The sequence below is a fragment of the Cajanus cajan genome, chromosome 6 (assembly GCF_000230855.2).
Source record: "Cajanus cajan strain Asha chromosome 6, NIPB_CcT2T_4, whole genome shotgun sequence".
In the NCBI taxonomy this organism is placed as follows: Eukaryota; Viridiplantae; Streptophyta; class Magnoliopsida; order Fabales; family Fabaceae; genus Cajanus; species Cajanus cajan.
The window spans coordinates 55,476,479-55,501,141 of NC_138522.1; the positions used below are offsets into that span (position 1 = coordinate 55,476,479).

At 38.2% G+C, this 24,663-nt stretch overlaps 3 protein-coding genes across 3 annotated transcripts; 1 reads left to right on the forward strand and 2 right to left on the reverse strand.

Annotated features, from left to right (window-relative positions):
• Nucleotides 1-6,813: 6,813 nt before the first annotated feature.
• On the reverse strand, nt 6,814-7,200 carry LOC145958779 (uncharacterized). The gene has a single exon (XM_083076322.1). It carries the CDS (start codon nt 7,198-7,200, stop codon nt 6,814-6,816), a length of 387 nt encoding a protein of 128 aa, XP_082932448.1.
• A 523-nt stretch (nt 7,201-7,723) lies between these two features.
• LOC145958780 (uncharacterized) lies at nt 7,724-8,671 on the reverse strand. The gene has a single exon (XM_083076323.1). It carries the CDS (start codon nt 8,669-8,671, stop codon nt 7,724-7,726), a length of 948 nt encoding a protein of 315 aa, XP_082932449.1.
• Nucleotides 8,672-17,959: 9,288 nt separating this feature from the next.
• On the forward strand, nt 17,960-19,842 carry LOC109807242 (uncharacterized). The gene has a single exon (XM_020369760.2). The coding sequence runs from the start codon at nt 17,960-17,962 to the stop codon at nt 19,127-19,129; it is 1,170 nt and encodes a 389-aa protein (XP_020225349.1). The 3' UTR covers nt 19,130-19,842.
• Nucleotides 19,843-24,663: the final 4,821 nt, after the last annotated feature.

A 24,663-nucleotide genomic window follows, 5' to 3' on the forward strand; every position in this document is an offset into this window, starting at 1 on the left:
AAAACTTATAAGAATTTAAAGTGTATACTAACTTAATTCTTAACAAAAGTATTAATTACTCAAATTAATTTATGAAAATATTAACTCAAATTTAAATCACTTAATAAATAATAGTTGTTAGTTTAAGGAATTTTAAAAGTTTATGTTAATAATTTTGGTTTTTTACGAACAACAACTTTATACTTGAGACTGCTTTATACTTGAGACTGAGTTTAATGTTTATTCAAATATACATCATGTTCGAAACGGCAACTTTAAAGATAACGTATGTATAGATATTGTTTTCTTTGTCGGCAATCAATGAAGAAATATATATATATATATATATATATATATATATATATATATATATATATATATATATATATATATATATATATATATATATATATATATATATATATAATATTGTGAAGAAATATGTTCTAATTAAACATTTAAACCTTACAAAATAAAATTATAACTGAAATCAGTGTTTTCACTCACCACTCCCATCCCAAGTTCTTAACACCAATTCTGAAAATTTTTGACTTGGTAAAGTAGTTTACTGAAAATTAATACATGTATAGAAATGATTAAATCTTAAAGTATAATTATTTTTAAATATTTCTCGCCACACTTATAAGTAATTAATTGCTTTTAAAAAAATATACTATATAAAGCGAACATGTGATAAATTAATTTGACTACCACCATTAATGTAGATCAAGTAAATTAAAATTGTTTCGGCTTAAATTAATAATTTTATGTTTAGTTTTAAGCATGTCTTAAGCATTTGTAGAAAAAAAAATGTTATTCGTTGAATATATTTATTTATAATAGTATATTAATTATGGGGAGAAAGAGTTGGGGTAACAGAAATATGTATCTAATTTTGATTTTTATTACGATTATTTTTATAATTTTACTTATAAAAAAACATATTAATTATTAATAAAATAATTTTTAAATTAAAATCTTTAAATATAATTAAAATTTGAACTCAAAATAAATTTATAATTTAAGTGAAAAAATAACTCTCAACACTATATCCGTAAAAATAAAGTAATTAGAAATGAAAGATAAATGATTCATATAATTAATATTGTGATGTGGTGTAATAAAAAGAGAAATAAATATAAGGATAAATTATATAATCACTTCTAATTGTGAGATTGCACAAACACACCTTATTTATTTTATACTCTTGTAATAACCCTCATATTACTAATTATTTGAAAAATATTACTTTTACATTTCTTAGACATTACATTAACTCATGCTAATATTTTTCAAAATAAAATTATATCGTAACTTCCTAATCTTATAAGAGATTATTATTTTAGAATAATAGATTTAAATCTAATTTAACTCTTTAAAATTAATTTATAAGATACAAGAGTTGTTTTTTATTTATATATTATTTAATTGTTTAATCTTTAATTGACGTAAGATTTTGATTTTTTTTAATATACTATTAAAAAAGTTGAGAGTGTTAATGCAGTTTTACAAAAATCTTATGCAATGTCAATATAATTTATTTTAAAGATAAATAAATAGTGTCAAACATCCATAGTGATTATATTTAAGTGTGTTGACATAAGTTCAATTTCTTTACCATGCATGGAAAACTTTTTTTTATTAAAAATAACAAAACCCATTTTAATAATCTTTCATTATATTTTTTTTAAAATTAATATCTGACTATTAATTGAGAGATATCTTTGTTGAAAAATAAAAAATAAAAATAGAAATTCATGCATGCAAAAAGAAAAAAAAAAGTAACGATGAAAATAATTATGAACTGGATCGGGAGTAAACTTGTTCCTTAAGTTTCTTATATAATGGTCAAGAGGGAGAAGACACTGTATGTAATAATTGACATTTAATTCCGGGGCTTTCAACTTAAAATTTAAGTGCGAACTTTATGGGATTGTGAAATCACATTGTACTTTATTACAACCTGAGAGATAACATCACCCTTTGGCTACACTCAAAGCTTATCCTAAAACGTCAGAAGGGAAAAAAGGATTACACCCTGGATAATATTTTAAGGGTAAGTTAAGTTGGTTGGTTTCCTTTTTGTACTGAAAGTCGTATGAAAAGCACAACCCAATTTTGTAACATTTGCATTCCCTAACCTTCTAGGGTGTTAGTTAGTCTTGGTTTTAATGTTTTATACCAAATAATGCATGCTAGTTGGATGAGGTCATACACATATATATATCGAACTCTCCATCAAGAACAATAGAAGAGAATAGTGAATGGCTTCAACTTTTTTCATCCATTTTTTAGTAAAGAACTTTCAAAATATTAATGCATGAATACGTTTAAAGTTAACTAGACAAAAAATATCCATCCACATGCACTGGCAAAGGTGGGTTTAATATAGAACTATTCATTGCGTTACCAACCATGATTTCATCTACTCGGTAATGTATACATAGAGCTATTCACTGTTACAACATCATAAATATATAAGTTGATGTAAAGATCATGACTGTGATGTCAATTACAATCTATATATTTATAGGATCTACCGGCATAAAATGTACTTTCACATTTAAAGTAACACAACCTGGATTTGTGAATACCAATTGTTCCTGTGTTAGGATACACACTTCAATTATCTTTGTTGTGACGGGTCGGATCTTCGATCTCAGTTTTCTCGTTCCAATCCGGGCAGTCCGAAGCAGAAAAGGGGGGGTGTGCCTGCAAAGACACTCTGACGCTCAAGTTAGTGCTCGATGTAATAAATGCGGTAGTTCAGAATTAATTACATACCTCGTTGGGGTCCTATTTATAGTAGTTCTTATTAGGCTGCAATTAGGGACTGGGTCCCAGAAAATTAGGGGTCTAATCTTGTGCATTATGTTAATTAATCTCTCCGTAACCATCTAGATGATGCCGACATACTCGGCCGACTCCGCCGACCCGTTTCGCCCCATCTGGGGGTGGTCGGCGGGTTCGGGTACTCGGCATAAGCCACAGTCTCGGGTATTCGGGCGATTCGGCCACCATACGGTATACAACCCCCGCAGCGTCAAGGATGAGAAAAGACGAAGACGGTACCAAGAAGATGGTGACGTGGTATTCGTTGCTGAGGAATAAGGGTCGGTATAGGCGTATCTCGATGCCGTCTTGATGATGCTTGGGCCGACCTTGACCATGAGCTCTAGCCGAGGTCTTTTGCAGGCGATGTCTTGGCCGAGACCTTAGCCATGTGAGGTCAGGCCGAGGCCTTTTATTGGCGGTCTAGGTCGAGACCTCAGGTGGTCTAGGCCGAGACCTTGGCCATGTGAGGTCGAGCGGAGGGCTTGGACGTGAGATCCTGCGCTGGGGCTTTGAATCTTGATGACTTAGACTGAGGCCTCGGCAGGTGTGGCTTGCCACGTTGGCCCTAGCGGTTACGGGTCCAACGGTTACTAAATATGGGCCGTTGGATGATGTAGATCGAACGGTTGTGGCCCGGGGGCGTCTTTTCACCTCCCCCGATTTACCTTGCCTATAAATAGGGGTGTTGATGTGAAAATTTACGCGCTGTAAATTTTTCGAGCTCTCCCAAGATCATATTCTTCCGAACAACCCGAGCAAGGTAAAATTTTGTATTCTTTAATTTTAGCAATAAATGGATAAAGGTTACGATTCGGCTAGGAGTTGGACGTCTTCGAAAGTGTCGGGCGCTTCATCAAACAAAGAGGGGTCGACTTCAAGTGAAATATCAAGGTTACCACCACTGCAATGCGAAGTTGTCTTCCCTTTCGATCGCCCCGAACAAGAGGATAGCGGGGATGAGGTGGTCGAGGTATCGCCTCCGACAACATTGGCCGTGGCCTTGGCACGGGCAACCAAGGTGGATGACCGAGGTCTAGGCCGAGTCGGTCAATCGGACCCGCAAGCGTTGCAAGTTGATATAAGCGAGGACGAACTGGAGGTGGTCGGCGATGCACGAGGCAAGAGAGCTGTTGGACCGAGTACTCGGGTAAGGGCACGGATCGACTATGGAACTGTGGAGATTCCTGGTTACGAGTGGGTCGACGGGGAGGTTGGCATTTATCTTTCGAAGTTGTCCGACCAGGGGCTGTTAGACACATTTGTCTCTTTGGAGAACTGTTTCGGGAGTGGGGAGGATCAGTTTCCCCTACTTGCCGAGGCATGCATGGACGACGGGCCGGAGACTGACTTCGTGTTTTTGGAGTCGAGGGACGATGAGGACGATTACTTCTACGCCTACATGTGCTGGTTCGAAGACCTCGGTGTTCAACTACCCTTTGACGATTTTCAAATGGGGGTTCTCCGAGTGCTCAACGTGGCACTGACTCAATTGCACCCGAATGCCTGGGCCGCGATGCAGGCGTTTCAGAATCTATGCTTGTGTTTGGGTCTGACTCCCCGACCCCTGGCTTTCCTTTACTACTATACCAGTCGCCCGAGTAAACCGGCAAAGTGGGTGTCATTGTCTCGGGTGCCGAAGCGAGGATTTCTCCGAGCCTTCACTTCTTCCTACAAAGGGTTTAAAGATGGGTTCTTCAAGGTTCGCTGGGGGTCGGAGATGAAGAATTGCTTTTATGACCGAGAAGGCGAACCGCTATTTCCCTTTTATTGGACGAAGCGCCCGACGCGTTACGAAGCGATGTCGGCGTCTAAACTCCCTGCCGAGGACAAGGAGATCGTGGACCTGTTAGATCAGCTACCGAAAGGCTTGCCTGTCCGAGGCCTTTTGGACATTTTTGAAACGTCTCATTTTGAGACGGCCTTGCTAGGTATGCGTTCTAGGATTCGGTTACTTAATCAGTTTTTAAATTGATGTTAAGATTTACTTCGTTGCAGGTTTAATGGCCGGAGGTAAACTAGACGTGACCGCCATGCTCGCGAAAAGGGCGAAGGATGCAAAGGCTAGTGGGCAGGTTCCCCCGGCGCGGTCGGCTCTGAAGATGGCTCGGGATAAGCCTTCCCATGTGCTGATTCCTGCCGCCGACCCCAAAAAGAAAGGAAGCACCTCCCGAGTGAGGGCGGCCGAGCACAATATAGGGCCGGAGAGGCCGAGCTCTTTGACCAAGCGGGCCAAGCAGCTGTCTCTGGAGCAATCAGGTTGCGGCAACTTCGCTATCCCAGCTGTTGTCGCCGGCTCCAACTTCCTTGCCCCGAACGTGCAGACCAAAAATTTGGTCGGTTTGGATCTTGCTACTGGGGGTGGACTGCAATACTTAGAGGGCATGTCTGCCGAGGCTGCATATAAGCTGTTTTGCGAACTCGATACTCGGACCTCCCTTGTTGCGAAGCATGTCATGAACAGGCATGCCGTGTCCGAGGAAAGGATCCATGGCCGACTCAAGGAGGCCGAGGCCATAGTGAAAGAGGCGTTGGCTGCGAACGCCAAGTTAACTGAGTCGGCTGAAGAATTAAAAAGGCTTGCCGACGCCCACCGAAGGGAGGCCGACGACTTGAAGTTGGCCGTACAAAGAATGAAGGCCGACGCTGTCGCGTCAACGAACGAGATTGCTCGGTTGAAAGAGGCGGCCGCAAAGTTCGAAGCCGAAGCTACCGAGCAGATACTTGAGCAACATGATGCCGGCTTCCGACATGCGGTCAGGCAGGCTTATCACTTTTGCGAGGTTCCTGCTGACTTTCAGTTCGAAGTTGGCCGGGACTTTTTAGGCGACAAGTTTATGAGCTATTCTGAATTCCCCCAAGGGGCTCAACCCGATGCCGAGGCCCCTCGTCACGGTATTTCCATCCAAGCTCTCGTGCAACCAGCTGAGGATGAAGATCCGATCATTGACGTGGTTGGCGAAGGCGACGGAGGTAATCCTGGAAGCTCGGCGGCTACTTAAGGGATCGGCTCGTTGACAGTAGGATTACCTATTTTTTGTAACCGGGCCGTAAGTGCCTTTTGTCATTTTTGGCCATCGGTGCCGGTAGACTTTAAATTTTTTGTAAGTAGCCGTTTTGGTCGGCCATACTCTTATTTCTATAAATGATACCGATTTTTTGCATGTTTATAGCGCCTAGTAATGTAGACATAATCCGACCTGTATGGGTGACCAAGTGGACGTATATCGCGATTAGTGTTGATGATTAGTGCATATTTCGTGTGTTTAACCGAGTGTACTGTTTTGGTGAGTGTTCGGTTGAAGTTACGTGTTTTGATCGATTACTCGAGATTTACTCGGATGCGGTGTGTTCGGAGTGTTCGGCATAGGGCACGAGTGTTTTTCGTATGATTAACCGAGGATTGATCGGGCTCGGTACGGATCGCGCGTAGTGCTCGACCTAGGGAACGAGTGCACTCTCCGTAATCGATCGAAGACTGGTCGGCGTCGTCGCGGTCGTGCATAGTGCTTGGCTTAGGCGCATCCTTAGCCGAGGAGGATACTCGGGAGGGAAGCCTGTTGCGCGCGAGTGCACATTGTTGTCGTCGGCCAAGTATTGCTCGGCCTCATCGTGGTTGGGGATAGTGCTCGGCCTAGGTACGTCCTTAGCCGAGGAGGGTACTCGGGAGGGAAACCTGTTGGGCACGAGTTCACTTTGTTGTCGTCGGCTGAGTATTGCTCGGCCTCGTCGTGGTTGGGGATAGTGCTCGGCCTAGGTACGTCCTTAGCCGAGGAGGGTACTCGGGAGGGAAACCTGTTGGGCACGAGTTCTTTGTTGTCGTCGGCCGAGTATTGCTCGGCCCGTCGTATTTGGGTGTATTGCTCGGCCTAGACAAAATAAGAACAAACGATATGAAATTCTAAACTTTTATTAATGAAGTGCCTCGTTAAAAACCTTGCTGACCCAAAAACCCTCCTTAGGAAAAAAAGAGTCGGTCAAGGAAAAGAGTGCACCATTACATCAGCTGTAATACATCTTTAAGTGTGTCGAATTCCATGTCCTAGGAATAGGTTCTCCTGATAGGTATTCTAGCTTGAAAGCTCCATTGTTTAGGTTGTGTCGGATGCGGAATGGTCCGTCCCAATTTGGGGCGAGCTTCCCCTGTCTCGGATCTTTTCTTGCTTCACCTGTGGCTCTCCAAACGAGATCTACTTCTCGAAATTCTCTTGGTTTCACCCTGCTGTCAAATCTTCGTTTGTAGCGTTGCTTGGTGGCCTCGGCCACGACTAGTGCTCGGTCACGAATCTCTTCTATCGTGTCCAAGTTTGTTCGGAGTTCGGCTTCGTTGCTTGCTTCGTCAAAGTGGGCTCGGCAGAATGACGGTTCTCCGATTTCCACCGGGATCATCGCGTCGGATCCATAGACCAACCGGAAATGTGTTTCTTGTGTGGTTGACTGGGGGGTGCATCGATATGCCCATAACACCTCGGGTAGCTGCTCGGCCCTTGCTCCCTTTGCTTCCCCTAGACGTTTCTTCAGTTCTGAAAGGATGACCTTGTTGGCTGACTCGGCCTGACCATTCGTTTGCGGGTGTTCGACCGATGTGACCTTGTGCTGCACTCCTAAGCTGGCTAGGAATTCGTTTAGTTTTCAGTCGGTAAATTGCAGGCCTTTGTCGGTTAGAAGAGTGCGTGGGACACCGAAACGGGTGATAATATTCTTCCATAGAAACTTTTGGACTTGATGGGCCAAGATACACGCCAAGGGTTCGGCTTCGATCCATTTGGTGAACAGGTCGACGGCAATGATGAGGAATTTGCATTGGCCCTTGGCGACCGGGAAATGTCCGAGTATATCGGCGCCCCAAGTGGCGAACGGCCATGCTGGGGGAATGCAATGTAATTGCTCGGCCGGCTGATGGACCAAATTGTCATGCTTTTGACACGGCAGGCACTTCTTTATGAACGTAGCGCAGTCGGTGTTCATGGTCGGCCAATAGTACCCCGGCTCGTAGGAGTTTAGAAACGGTTGTCCTCGCTCCCGAATGTAGTCCACATATACCCTCGTGCACTTCTCTCGTCACATAATCAGCCTCGGCGGAGTTGAGGCACTTGAGTAACGGGGTAGAGAAACCGCGTTTGTACAGCTGGTCGGCGATGACAACGTATCTGCCGGCTTGGGTTCTTAGCCGTTTGGCTTCAGACGGATCGGTCGGCGTGTTTCCATTTACAAGGAACTCTTTGATTTCGGCTCGCCAGTCTTGGGAATCGTCCTGATCGGCGCAGTCGGCATTGACATTTGCCACCACTTCTGCATCGACACTAGGGCGGTCGATCTCTTGTTGGATTATCGTTCTCAAGTGCCCCAGCTTTTTGGTCGCGGCTAGCCGAGCCAACTGGTCGGCATGGGCATTGTCTTCGCGTGGAATGTGCTCAACCGACACCTCCTGAAAGCCCGCTTTTATTTTTTGATAAGCGTGATAATACTTCATCATGTTGTGATCCTTTACTTGGAAGCTTCCACCAACTTGCTCGGCCGCCACTTTGGAGTCGGTTCGACATTTGACTTTTGATGCACCCATGTCCTCGGCCAGTCTTAACCCTGCCAATAAAGCTTCGTATTCAGCTTGGTTGTTCGAGGCTTTGAACCGGAAGAGCAGGGATTGTTCCAATGTTATCCCTCTCGGCCCTTCTAGGATCACTCCTGCCCCGCTCCCCTGGCTGTTTGAGGATCCGTCCACATGGAGGGTCCACCATGGTTCCCCGAATTGGCCCTGTGGGTGAAGTTCATTTATGAAGTTGGCCAAGCACTGAGCCTTGATCGGTCCCCTCGGTTTGAAGGTGATGTCGAACTGCGAGAGTTCTATCGACCAGGCCATCATTCTTCCGGCGAGTTCGGGCTTCCTTAACACCTTAGCGATGGGGCAGTCGGTGTGTACAACAACTTGGTGGCTTTGGAAATAATGGCGTAGGCATCAGGAAGTGTGTACTAGACCGAGCGCCACTTTTTCGATCAACTGGTACCGAGTTTCTGAATCTTGTAGCAGTCGGCTGACAAAATACACGGGAGCTTGGTTGCCTTCTCTTTCCTGCACCAGAACCGAGCTGATCGCCTCCTCAGACACGGCCAAATATACTAGTATTGGGCTGAGAGGGTCAGGCTTCGCAAGGGTCAGGGGCGTCGCCAAAGTCGTCTTCAAGGTTGTGAAAGTTGCTTCGCAGTGTTCGTCCCACGAGAAGGCCGACGCCTTCCGCAGGAGCTTTGTCATCGGGCTAATTTTGTCGCCTAACCGTGGGAGGAATCGGGATAAGGCGACTAGTCTCCCAGAGAGGCGTTGCAATTCCTTGAGGTTGCTTGGGCTTCTCATGTTCAGCACGGCCTGGCATTTGTCTCGGTTCTCTTCTATGCCTCTTGATGATAGCATAAAGCCTAAGAATTTGCCTCCCTTGACCCCAAAAGTACACTTCTCGGGGTTTAGCCTCATGTTGTGCTTGCGGAGTTCGCCGAAGATTTCGGCTAGGTCCGTGATGTGCTCGGTGAGAGAATTGGACTTGACCACCATATCATCCACGTAGATCTCTATGTTTCGGCCGATTTGCCCCTGGAACACTTTGTCCATTAACCTCTGATAGGTTTCCTCGGCGTTCTTCAATCCAAAAGGCATGACTCGGTAACAGAAGTTGGCGTTCTCAGTGATGAATGTCGTCTTCTCCTCGTCGGAAGAGTGCATCCTTATCTGATTGTAGCCGGAATAGGCGTCGAGGAAGCTGAAGATAGAGTGCCCGGACGCTCCGTCGACAAGTCGGTCGATGCAAGGGAGTGGATAGGCGTCCTTGGGGCAGGCTTTATTGAGGTCGGTGTAGTCGGTACACATTCTCCATTTTCCATTCGGCTTTTTTACCAAAACCACGTTAGCCAGCCAAGTCGTGTACCTGACTTCCCTTATGAACTTAGCCTCTAACAACTTCTTCACCTCGGCGTCCGCAGCTTTTCGCTTCTCCTCCCCCATCTTTCTTTTCTTTTGCGCGACGGGTCGCGCGTCTCGGCATACGGCTAACCGGTGGCATAAGAACTTGGGGTCTATCCCTGGCATATCTGATGCCCTCCATGCGAATAGGTCTCGGTTATCCCTCACAACGCACTTGACTCGTCTTGAGTCGGCTTCGCTCAACTGAGATCCCATATTTGTGATTTGTTCGGGGGTATTGCCTAGCTGAAAAGGTCTGAGGTCCTCGGTTGGCTCGATTCGTTCTTCTTCGCCTAACCGAGGATCGAGTTCGATGTCTTCCGTCGTCTGCTGCCCTACTACATTCACACCCTTCGTCCTCGGGGGGTCGGCCATTGGCTGTACCTTTATACTGGAGAGATAGCATTCTCGTGCCATTTTTTGATCAGCATGTACGGTTATCACTTGTCCATCTCTCGACGGAAACTTCATGCACAAGTGGGGGGTCGAGACAATCGCCCCGAGGGCGTTAATGGAGGGCCGACCTAGTAGGATGTTATACGACGTGTTTGCGTGCACCACGATGTAGCGGATCTTGATCTCTTGGGAAGGCTTTTGATCGAACCCGAATCGGGTATAGAGGTCGATGCACCCTCTCGTCATCACCCTTTCGCCTGAGAAGCCTACCAGTGGCTCTTGGTACGGCTCTAGGCTCTCCTCAGGAATTCTGAGCTGTACAAATGTATTCTAGTACAATATGTCGGCCGAGCTCCCCTGATCAACCAAAGTTTTCTTTACGATGCAGTTGTGTACTTCGACGGAAATCACCATGGGGTCGTCCTGAACAGGATCAGCCCCCCGGAAATCTCGGTCGGAGAAGGTTATGAGTGGCATCCTGGGCATCCTTGGCTGGTTCACACTATTTACCGACCGCATTGCCCGGAGGTGTCTTTTCCTCGCCGAAGAGGTGGAACCTCCCCCGGCGAAGCCCCCGGCTATCGTATTTATTATCTTTCTCGGTCGGTCATCATCTTCTCGAGAATGCCTTGACTGGTCTCTCCTTTCGTTTTATCGGGATCAACGGCGTTGGTCTCTTGGTGGGGGTGCTTCACGTGAGTGGTGGCGGTTACTCCCCCTCGACTGGTGGTTCTGGGGGGTGATGAAGCTTGACAGGTGGCCCTGTTTGATGAGGTCCTCGAGTTTGTCTTTTAATGCCGAGCATTCTTCGGTCGAGTGTCCTCTGTTTCGGTGGAACCGGCACGCTTTCGCCTTATCGGCTCTCGGGGGAGTGTTCGCCCTTTTCGGCATCACAAGGATTTCGGAAGCGAGGGCCTGCTCCATCACCTTGACCCTGCTCGTATTCAGGGGGTGTAGGCGGTGTAACGTGGTCCTCTCGGCGGTCGAGTGCTCGAGGACTCGGCATTCGCCTTTTTCAGGGGCTCTCGGCCTGGCTCTTTTCGGCCGTAACCCTCTTCGGCCCTGGCCTGGTTTCGGGTCTCCGCCAGTTCCTCCATTTGCATATACTTCTCGGCTCTTCGTCGGAGGTCATTCATATCAACGAGTGGTTTTTTGCACAAACTGTTCACGAATGGTCCCGGCCTGAGGGTCGTGCTCAGCCGATCCAATGCCACGGCAGGATTAAGATCACCAATCTCCATTGCAATCTTGTTGAATCGGTCCATGAAGCTTCTCAGGCTTTCTTTCTTTTCCTGACGGACCCCGACCAAGGCTAATGAGGTTGTCTTGTACGGTTTACTCGTTGCGAACTGCAAGGTGAACTGGGACGACAACTCACCAAACGAGTCAATGGAGGCACTCGGCAGTCTCGTAAACCAACTCAAAGCTCTTCCTTTCAGCGATGTGGGGAATATTCGGCATAAAGCCGAGTCGTCCTGCGTGGAGAGGGTTGCCTGGGTCAGGAAAACGTTTAAATGTTCCTCGGGGTCGGATGACCCGTCGTACTTCTCGATCGGCATGCTTTTCCAATGGTCTAACAGGGTTGCCTCCATTATTCTTCGAGAAAAGGGATGCCTTAGGGAGTGAGTGGTGGTATCGGCCTTGTTGGCTATCAATGAGCTGACGGGAGTTCGGGTCACATGGTCGGTCGGGGCGTGATATGCCGACTCCTCTTGGAGAGTAGGGGTTGACGACACATTTGTTTGGTTAAGACCTCGGAGCTCGGCATTTTGTCGTCGCAGTTCGGCCAACTCCCTGGCGTCGGCCTCTCTCTGCCTTCGGATAGCGGCCATTTCCTCTCGTAAAGCACGCAAGTCATCTTGGAGGTCAGGTTGGTCTCGGTTAGTGTTCGGCCGGACCTCTTGTATCACAGGTTCTGGTTCGGTTTGAGGCATTCCATACGGGTAGCGTTCTTGGTTGGTCATGACGGGGTTGCTATCAGGATTAGGAATCAGTTGAGTTGCTGTTGATTGTCCTTTGCGGGTTACTACCATGTCTTGGTCTCAGTCGTAGAGTTCGGAAGGGGCTGAAAACGTCTTCTCGGCCCCACGGTGGGCGCCAAATGTTCCTGTGTTAGGATACACACTTCAATTATCTTTGTTGTGACGGGTCAGATCTTCGATCTCAGTTTTCTCGTTCCAATCCGGGCAGTCCGAAGCAGAAAAGGGGGGGTGTGCCTGCAAAGACACTCCGACGCTCAAGTTAGTGCTCGGCGTAATAAATGCGGTAGTTCAGAATTAATTACATACCTCGTTGGGGTCCTATTTATAGTAGTTTTCATTGGGCTGCAATTAGGGACTGGGCCCCGGAAAATTAGAGGTCTAATCGTGTGCATTATGTTAATTAATCTCTCCGTAACCATCTAGATGATGCCGACATACTCGACCGACTCCGCCGACCTGTTTCGCCCCATTTGGGGGTGGTCGGCGGGTTCGTGTACTCGACATAAGCGACGGTCTCGGGTATTCGGGCGATTCGGCCACCATACGGTATACCAACAAATTCAATACATGACCGTGCAATTGCAAGGTTAGAATTTCGAGAGGAAAATAATTTTAAAAAATTATATAGATTGCAATTTAAATAATACATTTTCATAGAAAATATTTATTGAACATCGAAGTAAAATTTATATTTAAATTCTCATGCAGTATTAGTTTGTTGAATATTTGAGCTATTTAGGTAAACATTCGCGCGTCAATAGGATGATCAAGTGTGTAAAGCTTGAAGTGGAGATATCCTCAAATCTTATAGACTTGTACAAAAGAAAGGTTATAATATATAGTGGAGAACACTGAATATAAAACATCAACATGTCAAGAAAGTATTCTACTAATTGGTTACAACTTGATTACAATAACATGGAATACAACATTCTGTTTATTAGCTAATTAACAAATTAATATAGATAAAACAGAAATGACTCGTGAATGTGGACACTTTATTTCGTCAACCTCTTGTATAATTATTACTATGAAGAAAGACGTAAAGAAAGAGGCACTCTATACTTCTCTATTTTTAAAATAAAATAAAATGAGAAAAATATTGAAAAAAGATAAAAATGATATATAGGTAGTTATAAGCGGTTTCAGTTAAAATAAATTTTAAAAAAAAAGTGGATGTATAGTAAAAAGAAAAAATAAATAAAGAGTAAAATGATCTTATAATAAAAGTGACAAAAAAAAGTTATTTAAAATAGTATTTCTTGTATATATAGTATAAATTATTATTATTATTATTGTTATTGTTATTTTTTTTTTAATTTACTTTTCTTTGTCTATATATGATTATGTTTGGGCCATTTGGTCCAACATGAAAAATCAAAAAAAGAAATGGGCTAGTTGAGCTCATTTTGAAAAGAAAAACCTAAAGAAAACAAACATTAATATGTACAATTATGGATAAAATTAGTGGTTGTAAGATTTGCTCGAAACAAAGTGTGAATGTAGTATTTACAAGATCGATTTCTGACCGTTAGTTTTTAGATATTTCATTGAACATCTTTTTTATTAACAAAGGAAACTATATATCATATATTAATTGGAGTACAAGTTCACATTACAAACCTTCATTTTACATTTAATCATGACCAAGATCTTAATTTTATTAGATTCAAAACATGTTCCTTATCTTTAAAAATACTTATCTTTAAGACAAAGATATCGTGTTCATAGATTAAAAAAAATTATGAATAAAATTGGAAAGGTAGAAAATAAATTAAATAATAATGATAAAATAGGTTAAATTAAGGTGGCTCATTCAGTCCTCTACAGCGATGCCACCCATCCACCATGCATCTGCTCTCGGCCACCAACTTGCAAGACAATCAAGAACTCGTCCCAACAGTGGCCACCAATACTGTAAAAAGAACCCAAGATTAAAGCGTATAACTAACCAATAGATAATAATGATTCATTTACACAATCGCTAAAATGCTATAAATACCACAAGTGAATTAGGTATAAGCCTTGAAATTTTTGGTGAAATTTAACAATTTATTTTTACTTTTTCTATAATTAAGATAAACTTGTCGATTATTCAAGTTCTGAGGATTTACTATACGAATAACCTTAAGATTTAGATTTAGAGAAGCCTATTTGGAAAGAAAAAAAAATAGTAGTTGGGCTTTTTTTTAGAAATCCTACCTATTAAAGGTTCTATAAAAAAGAAAACCCAAAATACATTATGAAAGGCTCAAAATTTAATAAAATAATAAGTTCTTACAAGTGACCTAATCAAAATTTCATAGAATGAAGAGGAAGAAGAAGAGAAGCGTTCTAGAGCTTCTCTCTCTAAAATATATGTAAAATTCTTCTAAAAAAAATTTTTATATATTTTTTTCCTCGTGATCAAATTGAACCTCTATTTAAAGAATCCTTTAATTTAAACACCTAAAACTCATAAGGAATTACTTAATTTTAAAGTTTCTTAACAACTTAATAACAAATCAATACAATACAAATTTTTAATAAAATTAACAACTATTAAAAAATACAATATTACAATATGCATTGATAATATTGATAATATGTATAACCAAAAATTATGATGTTTGATGCCCATTAAGAGAAGGTCAAAACATTCTTCTTGATTTTTCTTTTCTTTCATAACATTTTTCGTATATATCATTCTTTAAGAATAAATATCAATTTTACTATTTTGTAACTATCTCCTTCAAAGTTGTTATTTATAGTTAATTATATATTTTAAGATATATGGTTATATATATATATATATATATATATATATATAATTTCATCAATCATTTTCTATGACATTTGTGTAGTAACAAATAATTTTTAAAAATTTGTAAATTTGATGTATGTATTAAAAAAAAATAATTCAATGGTTAGAATGTAAAATATAAATAATTGAATGAAGTAAATTTAAGTAAATTTACTCTTAGAATAAGTAGATCTTTCTTCACACACACGCACGTACATACATGAGACATTTTAAATGAGAACACCCCATTATATTAAAATAGACATTTTACATTAAAAAGTCTACAAACAAAATCATCACACACTATCAACATCATAATTATCTTTATTATTGTTGTCATTATCATTATTATTACTGTCATCGTCGTCATTGTCATCACTTAGTAAAAATAAGAGAACTAAGTAAGAGTATAATTAATAAGTCATATATATTATTGTCACCAACATGTCATCATTAACAACGAGAACAACTATAATAACAACAATAATGATAACAATATATCAATATCATATAACTTATTATATTCTTACTTAATTCTCTTACTTTCATTGAGTATTCTAGAAGAAAGGTTTTCGCTTATCATTTTTGATATATTATTTGTACATTTCTTTATATATATATATATATATATATATATATATATATATATATATATATATATATATTCCTTATCTCCACTCGTCAATTTTTTTATTAGATATATTACATTTGATTTTCTTGAAATTAATTTTGTTTCTTTGTACCAAGATTAATATTAACTTCATATTTTACATTTTCAATAATCAAAGATATATTTTAAAACCTCAATTTCCCTGATGATTAAAAAATTTACAACTGTTAATATATACTAACTTGTAATAATTGTTTACTCGAGCCCAACAAAAGGATGTATTCATTAATTTGATCATTCATTTGTTTTAGACCAGAAAAATTATATAATACAATTTTTTTCAATATTCAAAAGGAGAAGTGTAGTTAATGTCTGAAACTTGCGAGGGTATACCTAGATTTTTAAGTTAGTGTAAAGCTGGTTTGGATGAAAACTGTAGAGATGTAAAGATAACTTTACCCTCTCTTCTTTTTTTTTTTAATAAAAAAATAAATATATTATAATAAGGTTTGGTTCCATTTCTGCCAAAACCAGTATTTTATGTATCTTAGTCAAAATCAGATGTATCTTGCAATTAAAGAAATTTTATATAACTTACCAAATAATTAAAATATTAAAATATCAAAAAATAAATTAATAATATTTTTATTGAGTAAATTACATTTTCCTCCTCATTGATATATGAATATTACATTGTTTCTCTAATCTTAAAAATGTCTGTATTCCATTATTACCCTCTATTATATTAAAATTAGAATTACTTTTTATATATACAATATAGAGGATTATTTTGATCTAGTTTAATTTTTATTTATTATAATTATTTAACAATTAAATTTTAATATTTTAAAATAAATTATTAATAAATAAAAATAATTTTTTACTACAATATAAATTTTTATCATAAATTAAAAATATAATTTATATATTTAAAAAATATATTTATTTAAATTTTATATATAATTTATATATTTAAACATAATATTTATATAATATATATAATTTATTTTAAATTTCATTTATATAATAAACATTTAACTTGTATAAATTACATAAATTAAAATATTAATAATAAATAAATCATAATACCCTTTCATAAATATGTGCGTATTATATATAATGTTCTTATTCTCTCACACACGTATATATATATATATATATATATATATATATATATATATATATATATTTATTTATTTATTTATTTATTTATATATTGACTCATTTAAATAATATTCTTTAAAAGATTTTAATATATGCTTTTGATTAAAATTAATACTATAATAATTTTAATTTACCATGTTATCCTTCAATCACTCAATAAATACTTTTTTTATAATTTATGGTTAAATTTAAAAAAAATCTTAAAATAATAATTAACAATAGAAATATATTGAAAATTTTCTATTTTAAAGTATTTTATAAAATAATCATTTAAAAATAATAAGAAAATAAATTTAATATATATATATATATATATAGTTTGTATTAAAAAATTTAATAATTACAATTATTTAATAATCAATTTTAATATGTATATATATATAGATCTACTTAAAAAATTATACGTTTAATGTACATATATTAGTATTATATTTATTAAATTCTATAAATATAGTAATTAATACTTAATAAAAAAAATTCAATATATTTATATAAATACTATATCAATAAAATTAATAAAATACTTCCTTAATATTTGCTTTTTTTTAGAATAATACTCGTGTTTAATTATATTTTACTAATTTTATTACTTTAAAATATATTGTATAAAAATTATTAAAATAAAGATTTTTCAAATGCACAATTGAATTTAACACAATTCAAAACATTAATTAAAATTATAAATTAAGAGAAATAAAATATTAATGTGTGTATTGTATATATATTAAGAGTTCAACAATGATACATTGAAGGTGAAAAATAATTTTATATTGTCATTTAATCATAATCTATATGATAAACTTGTTAATTTTTATAATAATTACATTAAAACTCATAAAAAATGTGATTTATGATTGATTGAAATGTATAAAAACTTCTTACACACTAACATTGTATCACTGATATACTCGTGTTAATTAATAATTATAAAGAAATGTGTAATAAGTTTGTATATCATTAAGAAAAATGGTGTAACATAAAAAAATTATTAAGTGATTCAAGACTATCAATTATTTGTGATTCCGATCAATTATCATATGACATGTATTTAAACTTATCAATCTATGAAAAAGAAATTAATAATATCTATTTACAAATAATGTAGAGATTAATTAGACACTATATGTTCTATAACCACTTAATTATTTTTTTTTAACGATGTTGGAGAAAACTAACTCATCATGATCTCCATACTCCTTTCATTCTTATTTATACGGTTGTTATCTCAAAGTTTATTGCAAGAGAAGCATATCAAATTCATAGCCATGCCTAGGAGAAAGAAAGCGGCACAAAATCTGATTGAGGATTTTGTGACAAGAAAAACTTGCTACAACAAAAGAAGGGCAAGTTTGTTGAAGAAGATGGAGGACCTTACCACTCTTTGTGCTGTAGATTCATGCGCAATCATCGATGGTCCTGGTGATGATGTCCCTACTGTGTGGCCATCTCATGACAAGGCTAGAGAGCTTCTCGACAAGTTTGAGAATGCTCCATTGACGGATCGGTGGAGAAAAAACGTTACACCACAGATTTATGTTGAGCAGAAGAATAAGAAGATTGAAAATCAACTTGCCATGCTCAAGGAGAAGAATGATGGGAAAGACATGTCAATTTTCATGCACAAAATCCACCATGATGGCAAGTCCTTGTCTGATTTTGACGCTAGTGATATATCTCGTTTACTTTGTTATGTGGAGGGGAAACTAAAGGGTGTTAGAGAGAAAACTGGCCATACTAAACATCATGAGTTGTCTCCTAATCCTCCAACACCGCCAGTTTCTTGTCCTCTAAAGAATGACATTGGTTCACAGCCCAACACAGATGAACCAGTTTTCGAACAATCAACCTTAGATTTAAAGAAAGAAGATGCTACGATGAATAATGGTGTTGATAACAATATAGGGAGCAACAACAACATGGGGCTGCCACCTCCACCACATACACATCTTGGTGATGTTGATATGGTGCTGCATCAAGATCAAGTCAATTTTGAAGGCTTCAATCATGGTGATGTTGACATGGTGTTGCCTCCAGGCAATTTTGGAGGCCTCATTGATGAAAGTGGTTCATCTGGGGTGTTGCCTCAAGGCAATTTTACAGGTCTCAATGGTAATAGTGATTCAGGGTTTTTGTATGGAAGCTATTTTGGTGAAATTGGAGGCAGTGACTTATGGCCATCTTATGGAAATTTTGGAGGCACAATTGGTAAAAGTGATATGATCCAAGGCAACATTAGTGGAACTTTCTCAGGAACAGGGCAGCATGATGAAAATCAAGGAGGGTCCATTAACAATATAGGGTTATGGGGTCATCAAAGCAACTTTGGAGCCAACAATGATGCTGTTGCTGTGGGCAGATCATCCAATTATCCAAACTTTGTGGAAGGGAGTGATATTGAATGGCCTACATTTGAAGGATTTTTTTCCTCCAAGTGATTGGTCTACCTAGCTAGCTAGGTACAATATGTTACTCAGACATGACAAAACTGCTCCTCTTCATAAATATCTATTATAGATTTATAGTGCTATTCCTTTCATGTCACATTAATTATTTGCAGAATAATATGATCGATCCTTCTTTCTCATGTAACTTTTTGTTTCAACAATATTGTGAAACTTATCTGTTACTTTTGTAAAAGGGGCGACCAAAGCTTGTTTTTATGTTTTATTTATTTTTCAATAAAGGTAGTTGTTGTTGTAATGATGTTTTGTCAATGTTAAATTTATTTGTTATCAACCGTAATGTTTATCTCGCCCGTGCTTCTCAATGAATTGCTTGAATGTTAACGGCGTTCCAAATCAAAAATAAGATTGTTGTTACTTTCTCTTTTTCTCTTTAAAAAAAGAAAACACATTAAAAGTGGGGATATAAATAAAATTGAAAAGAGAAGCTTATTACTTTTTCCTAATTCAAACAAATCCCAAAACAAACTCCATTGACTTTTTTTATTATTATAATTTGAACAGCCGTGGAAATATTTGAAAAAATAAAGAATAAATCTATCAAATGTTGAGAGTTGAACCTGTATATTTAATTAGAATTTAACTAATAATTATGTACAGAGTATAAAAAGTTTTACAACCAATCAAAGTCCACTCTTGAAATGATTTTTAAAATATTTATTATGAAAACAAATAAATTCATTATAAATGACTATTTGTAATTAGAAAATGGTGTAAAACATATTTACATCTGTGCACTCCCAAAAACATACCAAACATACTTTCCTTAAAGAATTTTGAGATTGATGTCTTATAGTTTCTTCACACCTTGTGGTTGATGCTTAGGGACTAGTGCATTGTGTACCCTCTCAAAAATTAATATATCGAATATACTTCAAGAAAGAATTCTTAGATTGACGTCTTACAATATCTTCACACCTTGTACTTCAGACTTGGGGATTAGCGTATCCTCCCAAAAATTACTATAAACAGCCTTCTTACTCGATAAACTTCAAATTGGAATTACATAGTTTACTAATGAAACAGCCTTCTTACTCGATAAACTTCAAATTGGAATTACATAGTTTACTAATGATTATGATATTGTGTAATTGTTAAGGATAATAAAGTTAGTTAGATTAAAACTAATTCTGTTATGATAAAATCATTTGTTTAGCTATGATTAGTTATCTTAGCTGTCATTATTTATGATAAGATTATTCTGTTACGTGTAGCTTATATAAGGTCTTTAAATCATTCTCTGTAATTCATGCTGATGATAATAATTTAATATATCTTTCAGCATCTATTTCGTTCCTTTGCTTATCTTTACAGTAATGAACAATGTTACATCTTCCGAAAACGGAGTTCGAATCATCTCCGAACATTAAATTATTAATATTTTTTAATAAATTTATTATAAAATAATTATTTAATTTAATATTTCAATCTTCAAAATGATTTTCGGAACTTACATTCAGAGGTTTTATCATTTTTCTTGTGTAATTCAGTTCGAGGTGTTTGCTTAAATTCGATAGGAAATGCTCGGTGTTTTACCGACATAATGCATTTAATTCCCAAAGATTGCTTTCATAAATATTAGATTGATAACTAAAGTATATCTCGAGATTTACATATACAAAATAATTAAACAAACATAAGATTCAACTTTAAGAGGTATCAATTTACACTTTTTGGATGTCTTCAACTTTAATAACAATTAGAAATGTAAGGGGAAGGGTTGGGGAAGGTGGTAGTAGTTATGGTGCATCAAATACAACTACCACATAGTTGGGTCCGAAACCATCTAGATCCTTAAATCATTGGTTCAATGATAAGGATGTTGTGGTATTTGTGGAGCAAACCTAGAAGGACTTGAATGTCCAAGGTTGGGGAGCATATGTTCTTAAGGAAAAGTTAAAACAATTTAAGTGTAAGTTAAGGGGGTAGAATACAGTCAAGTTTGAAAATCAGAGTTCAAATCATACTAAAATTGTAGAGGATGAATGAACTTGATAAGAGAGAGGAAATCACAAAGTTAACCGAGGTAGAAATTCAAACAAAAAGAAGCTTGCAACAAGAATTTTGGTAGGTGGTTATTCGTAACGGATCAATCATATCCCAAAAATCTAGGTTATGGTGGCTAAAGGAAGAGGATCTAAATACAAAATTCTTTCATCTTATGCTAAATTAGAGAAGGAAGAAAAATGCGCTCAGGGGGTTATTTATTGATGGGTCTTGGGTGGAGGAGCCTAAGGAGGTAAATAACCATACAAAAATGTACTTCCAGAATAAATTTCAATAATAAGTCGGGAAAAGACCTAAGTTGGACGATGTGTAATTTAAGCATATTTTTGATTGACAAAATAACTTTTTCATTTCCAACATGGAGGAAAAGGAGATTAAATAAGCAGTATGTGATTATGGTAGCTTAAAGAGTCTTGGACCAGATGGTTTTAACTTCAAATTTCAAAAAGTATTATGGGATACTGTTAAGTCTCAATTTTACCTCTTTTTGGATGAGACTTATTGAACAAATTTCACTCATCCTTTGAACCATTGCAATATAATTGTTCTCTTTTTGGTTCATTTTGTGTGCAGATATAACTAACCCAAATTCAGCTAACAATACCTTAATACACCTCATTTTTTGTGCAGGTATTGAGCTAGTGACTTGAGGATTGAAGACTCTTAGGATTGGAAACCTAAGAAGCTAAGGAGCAGAGAAGAGGTTCTGCACCGGGCTCAATATAACCCGCGCTGGGCGTGACAAAAATAGAGTATTTCATCTCTGCCAGTTATATTGCGCCGGGCGCAAAAGGAATTAAGCCGGGCGCAAAAGGAATTAAGCCGGGCGCAAAAGGAATTGCGCCGGGCTTGTGTTGAGACAGAGAGTGCTTGACTTCTCTGGAAGAACTTGCGCCGGGCGCGAAGAATTGTGCGCCGGGCGCGGAACCCTAATCTGATCTCCCTGGCTCGTATTTGAAGCCATTTTCGGGGATCTTTCTCTCCATTCTCACATTGGGCGCCTCCAGGAGCTGCGGAAGGGATTCTCAGGGCTTGGGATCGTCCGTGTGCGGATCTTTCCTTCGGTTCTTCACTTCCTCTTCCATCTCTATTTTGTATTTGCCCTCATTGTTGTGAGTGGTTTCACCCATTTTGTGGGGTTAGATGTAACCAACGTACTCTATTGTAATCTTTACGGTTTTAATGATATATATACATGTTGTTTTATTCTTTGTTGTGTTTGTTTCTATTCGTAATGCTTGCTTTGGATTGATCACCCTTTGCATGATTTAAGGTTCCATGGGTATTGGAAAATAACCTTTGAAACTAGTTCTGAAACATATGCCTAGTGGTGATTGTATCTAGGGATAGAGCTTGACCCATTAGTAGTCTTAAACCCTAGCCCGTAATGCGGGTGTAGATATTGGGTACTCAAGGGATTGATATTCAATATCCGCACCTAGGCTCTTTCTCTAAGGGATTAGGTTTGAGTAAACTCTTGGGTTGACTAAGCAATGAATTTAACAAGAGATTAAGGATACATTAGTGTTACGTTTGGTGAAATCTGACCCCCACAACCTCACAATACCACAATATCATTCCTTACCTTTTCCACTCACAAAACAATATTTATTTACAGCTTTCATTCCAATAGTCACAACTTTGAATTCACTGCACAAACTATGAAATTGGAATTATTCTTTAGTCACGAATAGTCAATAAATGCTTATATTACCTTCTAATCCCTGTGGATACGATATTTTTACTACTTGAACGGCCGGTATACTTGCCGTGTTTGAGACCGTTGATAGAATTACACTGATTTACAATTATAACAAAAGTACTTCAATGGAAATCTCAAGAAGTTTTTGGCGCCGTTGCCGGGGATTAGAATGACGATTTAGTATTTATAGCTATTTGTGACTTATTCTTTTACTTTTATTTTCATTTTATGGTAGCAATGAATTGTTGAAGCTGACCTGGGCGCTCTAGTCCTCTACTTTCTCTTGTATGCTAGGTACTATGAACAAGATTGACCAATCCCTCTGAGCAATTGTTGAGCAATCATGAGATTGAGCACAAAGCAAGGAGGAACAAGAGCAACAGGAGGAGAAGGAGAGTAGAGCACTTCAAGTTGGTCACCGTCAGGCTCGGGACAGTAAACAAGCGCTTCCTGGGAGGCAACCCAGAGATCTGAACTGTGTTTTAGATTTTTGTTGCATGTTGTTCTGTGTTATATGTGTTGTTTTGTATTGTGTGTTGTGTTTTGTGTTATATGTTGTTCTTTGGTATATGTTGTTCTTTGTTATGTGTGTATTAGAAGCATGCTTGAGTGGGTCAATATAGGGTGCATTTTGTTTGGGATGTGAGGAATGAGGTAATTCTGTGTCTAGGTGGAAATAAGGTCTTTTCTAAAAGAAAACTTAGGCAAATTGACCATGTAAGTGGCTACACGCCGGGCGTAATTCTTGTGCGCCCGGCTTATTGCTCAAATTTTGGGTCTCTGGAACCACCACGCCGGGCGCGCTTAACTCACGCCCGGCGAGATATCAGATTTTGAAACCTCGTGATTTTTACTGATATGAAGCCCGGCGCACCTGTATTGCGTCCGGCGCACCATAGCCCCGACACCCACTATTTATCTGTTTTCAATCATTTTTTTTTATGTTCTGTTGTGTGTTGTATGTTTGTGTGCTTTATGTTGCATTGTTATAATCCATTTCCGTGTGCATGCATGTTGTGCTTAATTTTGGTCTAAGGATATTCCCCATTTTTGCTACATTTGCTTGGTCATCACTGTGTATAAATTTTTTGCTCACCATGTTCTTTCATGATTACACTCTGCAATCACTTCTGGTTACCAGGACTTTCAGGCATATACTGATTGGCCTGGGGACCAGGCTCCTAAGTTTGGGGGAGTAGTGGAGCTGTTGATGCTGATGGAGTTGATTATGGTGGAGCAGCTCTTGGAGATGATGATGACTAGACCCCACAGATGGAAGCAGATGGAGTTTACCTTAGTTTACCTTTGTTATTGCAATTTACTTTTCTGTCTTTTATTTTCAGTATTTAACTGTTTTTATATATAGTCTTTTTGATGATTACTCTGTTGGTTCTTTTTGTGAATAGTCTGCCTTAGCATGGTTTTTTAATCTTGTTGATACTTGTTTTGCTTGTGGTCGATTCTGGATTATAGTTTGCTTGATGTTTATGGTGTGTGTTCCTTAGACATTTTCAAGTCACATTAGATCTTTAGTTCATGACTAGTTGCATACGGGTTTCAATGTTGATCATAGAACTGAGCTGAGTTTGATAATTTGTGGATGCATAGCCGGGTGAGGTTTGAGCCTAAAACACTTATGAGTGAACTACGCTTAAGTTGCATGATAGACTTTGCTTGAGTTTTCCTGGTGGTTTGCTTATGTTGTGCACTTATATGATCAAGGCATTCATACTCCTCTATTTTGTAACCATCTAAGCCAAAAAGCCATCTCCACTCTTCACTTGACCCATACCTTTCT

Bases quoted from the DNA above. Each gene is read 5' to 3' on its own strand.
- LOC145958779 (XM_083076322.1), bottom strand. From the start codon at position 7,200: ATGATCCCGGTGGAAATCGGAGAACCGTCATTCTGCCGAGCCCACTTT.
- LOC145958780 (XM_083076323.1), bottom strand. From the start codon at position 8,671: ATGGCCTGGTCGATAGAACTCTCGCAGTTCGACATCACCTTCAAACCG.
- LOC109807242 (XM_020369760.2), top strand. From the start codon at position 17,960: ATGCCTAGGAGAAAGAAAGCGGCACAAAATCTGATTGAGGATTTTGTG.